The sequence below is a fragment of the Phaethon aethereus genome (assembly GCF_964289735.1).
Source record: "Phaethon aethereus genome assembly, chromosome: 1".
NCBI lineage: Eukaryota > Metazoa > Chordata > Aves > Phaethontiformes > Phaethontidae > Phaethon > Phaethon aethereus.
The window spans coordinates 34,752,778-34,758,777 of NC_138575.1; the positions used below are offsets into that span (position 1 = coordinate 34,752,778).

A 6,000-nucleotide genomic window follows, 5' to 3' on the forward strand; every position below is an offset into this window, starting at 1 on the left:
TCACTCATCTAGAAGGATTGCTTGGTAAATTGGACTTACTTGGTTATCACGCTTGCTAGTACAGCAGTAAAGTACATGTCTTGGAAGAGGGATAGACAGCAGAGGACACTGTATTCTAGAGAGAGGCAAATACATTCTGTAAATAACCAAGGCAGCGCTAACTCCCAGTCATTTTGTGCCTAAGGAGATTAACACAGCCCTTGGCTACAGGGAATACTGAGTAGGAGTAGGAAGACGTCATTGTGTTCATATATGGTTGGACTGAGACTGTTATGCATATACAGTGTTTGGTTCTGGTGAGAGCAGTTTTCAAAAGAAAAGGAAAAATCATAGAGCATAGCAGTGATGAAGAGAATGGAAAAATTGTTTAGAAATGAGAAATTTAAGGCGTTTTGAGAAGATCCAGTATAGCACAGAGGCAGGTCTCAGGCAACTAGCTGCCACTAGGACATACAGGTTGCAATTCATCTTAACTGGATTGTCTGCACCTAAGCTGTTTGTGTAAGCACACTTTATAGTCCACACTGACCCAACAATCCCAACAGCGGAGCTTAGGGCTGTGTTCCCACCTGCCTAACTCTGTCTAGGAGCTGAGGAAAGGATTTTCAAGTTCATGCTTTTTATGAAATAGGAATAATTGAAATGCATATCTCAGATCAGAGAGGGTCTGAAGGGTGGAGCCTTTTTTAGGCAGATCCATCTTAGAAAACATTCACAGTTATGAAACCACAGTGTAGGATAGATGAATCATAGAGCCATAGAATCATAGAAACATAGAATCGTACAATAGTTTGGGTTGGAAAGGACCTTTAAAGGCCATCTAGTCCAACTCCTTCTGCAATGAGCAGGGACATCCCCAACTAGATCAGGTTGCTCAGAGCTCCGTCCAACCTGGCCTGGAATGTTTCCAGGGATGGGGCATCTGCCACCTCTCTGGGCAACCTGTGCCCGTGTTTCACCACCCTCAGTGTGAAAAATGTCTTCCTTATACCTAGTTGAAATCTGCCCTCTTTTACTTCAAAACCATTACCCCTTGTCCTGTCGTGACAGACCCTGCTAGAAGTCTGTCCCCATCTTTCTTAAAAGTCCCCTTGAAGTACTGGAAGGCTGCAATAATGTCTCCCCAGAGGCTTCTTTTCTCCACGCTGAACAACACCAACTCTCTCAGCCTGTCCTCATAGGAGAGGTGTTCCATCCCTCTGATCATTTCTGTGTCCCTCCTCTGGACCCTCTCCAACAGGTCCATGTCTTTCCTGTGCTGAGGGCTCCAGAGCTGGACGCAGAACTCCAGGTGGGGTCTCACCAGAGCAGAGTAGAGGGGCAGAATCACTTCCCTCGACCTGCTGGCCACGCTGCTTTGGGTGCAGCTCCGGATATGGTTGGCCTTCTGGGCTGCAAGTGCACATTGCCGGCTCATAGAATCACACAGAGTCACAGAATTATTAAGGTTGGAAAAGACGTCCAGCTTTTCATCCCCCAGTACCCCCAAGTCCTTCTCGGCAGGGCTGCTCTCAATCCCTTCATCCCCCAGCCTGTGTTGATACTGGGGGTTGCCCCGGCCCAGGTGCAGCACTCTGCACTTGGCTTTGTTGAACCTCATGAGGTTCACACAGGCCCATTCCTTGAGCTTGTCCAGGTCCCCCTGGATGGCATCCCATCCCTCAGGCGTGTCAACTGCACCACTCAGCTTGGTGTCATATGCAAATTTGCTGAGGGTGCACTCGATCCCACTTGATGCTACATGAAGCCTGAGATCAAGCAATTGGCTACCTCTTTTCAGCTTTTTTAGTGTTTTTTGCTAGCTTCTTAATCAACTTCTTCACCAGCACCAGGCTGCCATCTCAAGTCTTACTCCTTAGGTGGCTTGCTCTACACGTGTGACATTTAGGACAAAGTGGTCACACAGGTCCTTGCTGTGAAATCCACTGGGTGCCATCATGACCAAAGAGGAGGTCATAGCTCAGCATTGCAGTATCTAAGTTTCCTTTGTCCATTATACCTGAAACCTGAAATCAAGAAAACCATAACAGTGTATTTTGGTCTTCGTAAGGGCCGTCTCAGTAATGTCCCCATTTCATTATGCTTCCGATTTTGATCTTTCAGTTGTCTGTTTTCTCCCTACACATCTTCACTCTTGCCACTTCTAGCTGAAGGGAAAGAGCAATACTGGTCCTACATGAGTTCTTTCCCCTTCCTACCATCCCTAAGGTCTAGCAGATCCCTCTGGAAAGTCACCTGACTTTGCTCTGCAGAAATAAAGTACCACAGATAATATTTTGATGAAGGCAATAACAAAAGTGGAAGGTTTTTTTTGGATGGGCTTATGGTGCATTTTCCTGGGAAATGAACATGTCTTAAGGAATTAATTTTGGGGCAATGCAGGAAGGGGTTGCTTTCTGGTTGAAACAGCTTTCTGGCTGAAACACAGAATAATATTTGATGACAAATTATTATTTCAAAAAGTGTCCAAGTGAACAACCATAACAGAGAAAGGAAGTTTAGAATGCAGTAAATCATGTTTTCTTTCAAACTGGACATAGATAAACAGATAATGGCTCTAATATTTGTTTCATTGGAATTTGTGTTTAGCCTGTTTTCCTAAGGAAATGAGAATTATGTGATAATGTTCTCTGTGTGGGTTGGTCTCACTCTCTCTCTATCCAACACTCAACATAAAATAACTTTTGAACTCACAGTTCAAAAGAACTCAGAACTCACAGTCAGCTTCAAAAACATTTTTCAGAGGGTGGGAATCTGAAAAATAGTGACATTATCATTGTGTCCTGAGAAATGGTGGTTAGGTAAAGGAGAATCATCTAAGTTAGTGTCCAGCTGAGGAAAAAGCAGGGAGAAGTCAGCCATAATATTCTGTTTGACAGCAGCCAATTTATCAGCGAATATGTGTGTCCCAGCCAGACCATCAACACACACTATGCAAGATATATTCTGTCTCTGTCTGTTGAAAGTTCATACATGATGGCGAAGCTAGGGTTATTCTGATGGAGAGAAACACGTGAAATACAGGGCAAAAATCTGCAGGAAGCAGTGTCAAGTTAGATCGTATTGCTTGTTACTGCATTTCATATTTTAGTATCATTTTCAGTGTGTTAGTGTTGATTTAAGAAACTTAATTATTATAACATGTGGTGATAATCTTCTAAAACAATAATTTTCTTTAACAGGTCAATTACAATTTTGATAAAAACCAAGAAAAAAGATAGAGGTGTTATTCAAGGAATTATGTGAACAGGATTGGCTGCAGGGTCTTTTCAAGGCAGTTTGATTTCTGGATAGAGACAATAACACAACGGAATGAACATTCTTGTTCATTTTCACTCTAAGTATAACCTAGACTGAAGAGGGCTATTAAACACAATTGCTGAAATACAAGGAGTTACCCTCCTCACCCTCATGGAGCATTCTGGTCATACAATTTGAATACACAGACTTTCAGGAACTGGAATCCATTCATTCTTTACAAGCCAATGGCATAAGTCATTTGATAGATAACTCTGATACTCATTTTCTTTTTCACCCTGAAACATATTTAAGTGTGATTCTAGCATAGACCAATATCATTCCTTACCAGCAGGAACATTCCTCCATGAATGTCTTTTCACATAATGCTGACATGTCGATTTGCTGGGTTATTGGGTGGTGCCAGTCATCACTGCACAGGTAAGATTTTAACATATGTCCAGCTAGAATGTAAGAGATGCTTTGACTATGAAAATAGTATGCTTTGTTTTGCGTATTCATAGAATAATTTAGGTTATAAGGGACACCTGGAGTTCATCTGTTCCAACACCCTAACTCTAATCAGGGCTAACTTTGCAATTGCATAAACTTATCTTTAATGTCTTTTGGATGCTTGGAGGAAGCATGCAAAAGAGCAATTTTAAATAATAAAAGGAGAAAGGTTTCTTCCTCCAGTATTGCAGGAGCTTAATGTTAGACTATGAGTCACTCCTTGGAGTTTCTCACTAAACAGACTATAGGAAAAGCTAAGCTGACTAGCCTCCCAAGACTGCAGTCAGCCCTTGCTGTGTCTCAAGGGTTTAATATCTCTAAATCACAGTTTATCTGATTGCCCTCACCTGAATATGTCTGTGCACCATGGCTGGTATATCAAACAATATATGTATAAATTCTTAAAATTTACACAGTTACCAACCCCAAAACTTCAGTCCCTTCAGTCATTCCTGGCACAGTTCTATCAAATGTGGCCTTTTCATGGAAAACTTACGTGTGAATATTTTTTAAGCCCTGGAATTAATGCTTTTTTAGGTTTATTGATCTGTACCTCATCACCTATTGGTCTAATCAGCAGGTCACCTGCAAACCACAGTGTGAATTCAATTGATATACTGCTGTGCTTGTGTTACAAAATTATTTTATTATGTGCCCAGACCTAATTGTGAAATACTAGGGGATATTCAGCATAAATCTGACTATGCTGGACATTTTATTATGACTTTGCTTTACAGATTAATAAAAAAAGGATTTTTTTTTTCTCTGAGTAGCTTTTACATATGAATGTATTTGTACTGCTTCTAAAATGGTTGTATCAGATGACAGACATTTCTTTTTCCAACAGGCAAATGGTTTAACTATGGAATTATCTTCCTTGTTTTAATCTTGGATCTGAATATGTGGAAGAACCAAATATTTTACAAACCTCAGGAATATGGTCAATACATCGGTCCTGGACAGAAGATCTACACAGTGAAGGACTCTGAAAGCTTGAAAGACCTTAATAGAACTAAGTTGTCTTGGGAGTGGAGATCCAATAACACTAACCCACTGACCAACCGGACCTATGCTGAAGGAGACATGTTCTTGCACAGCAGATTCACAGGCTCTAGCCTTGATGTCAAATGCCTGGCTTTTATTCCAAGTTTGCTGGCTTTTGCTTTGTTTGGTTTCTTCATCTGGTTCTTTGGGCGATTTCAGAAAACTGACCAAGGCATGGAGAATTTAGACAAATCATACACAAGAATGAAACGAAAGTCACCGTCAGATATGGGAATGACACGAGAAAATACACAGGTGTTAGTAGAAGAACCATTAAGTTTTCAAGAACCACATCTCGTATCCATAAAATCAGACTTAAGTGAAATAGTTTTTAATTCTTCTCTCCTAACTTCTGAAAACTTGAACGCACAACTGAATGAACAAGATAGCCCTTTACAACCAGTGCCAGAGTCCTCTGTCCCTAAGAGTAATCCTGTGACATAGAGGCAAATACCCAGGAAAATCAGTTTAAATAAGCAGTTACTATAAGATTTCAGTTTTACCTTTTGTAAGTTAAGATTTACATAGCGTTTAGAATAAGAAACTCAACCTATACCAAAAGGTGCTCAGCATGCTTTTTTTCTAGGAATTTTGTTTTTTATTTGTATTATAGTACGTGCCTACTGTATATCTAACATTCCTTTATAGATTGCTTCCCAAAATTGCACAAGCTATTTATTAATACATTACCTTAACTGTATAATAGTGTATTAGATGATTACTTGCAGGTATAAAATTCTACCGTGGTGGTGCCTTGAGACATTAAACTGTTTTTTAACTCAACACCAGATGTATAGCACAGTTCTTCTAATCTATTTTGCAAAGCTTTTTGTATATGGTTATTTCAAGTATCATTTGATGTCTTGACAGAGGAGATAAATATAATTATTCCTAAAAAAAGGTTTCTGTTAGGACATCACAACTTGACTTTGTTATTTACTCATCTGTGAAGCCAGTGACTTTGATGACCGGACTGCAGAGAAGCATGTTGATTACCTTTTAATTTTTGCTGGCTAGCTGCCAAACACAAATACAGATTCATTATGCGGTAAACAGCAGAGTGATAATACAGCATGGGTCACTACTTGTGAAAATATGACTTTCTCCATCAGTAATAGCAATTAGGTGATAATGCCTAATTATATTTTTCCTAATTAAAGATAAACTGCTCCTTGATGAAGAGTTTTGCCCTTCACCTTTTAAAAA

At 40.1% G+C, this 6,000-nt stretch overlaps 1 protein-coding gene across 1 annotated transcript in view; it reads left to right on the forward strand.

Moving 5' to 3' along the window:
- Nucleotides 1-5,238, forward strand: part of TMEM117 (transmembrane protein 117) — a gene marked incomplete at its 3' end in the record, with an annotated part of 236,074 nt that extends 230,836 nt beyond the window's left edge. Inside the window, exon 7 of the mRNA XM_082002533.1 lies at nucleotides 4,598-5,238. Within this exon, the coding sequence (XP_081858659.1) occupies nucleotides 4,598-5,238 (641 nt within the window). The remainder of the gene's footprint in view (nucleotides 1-4,597) is intronic.
- Between the last annotated feature and the right edge of the window lie 762 nt (nucleotides 5,239-6,000).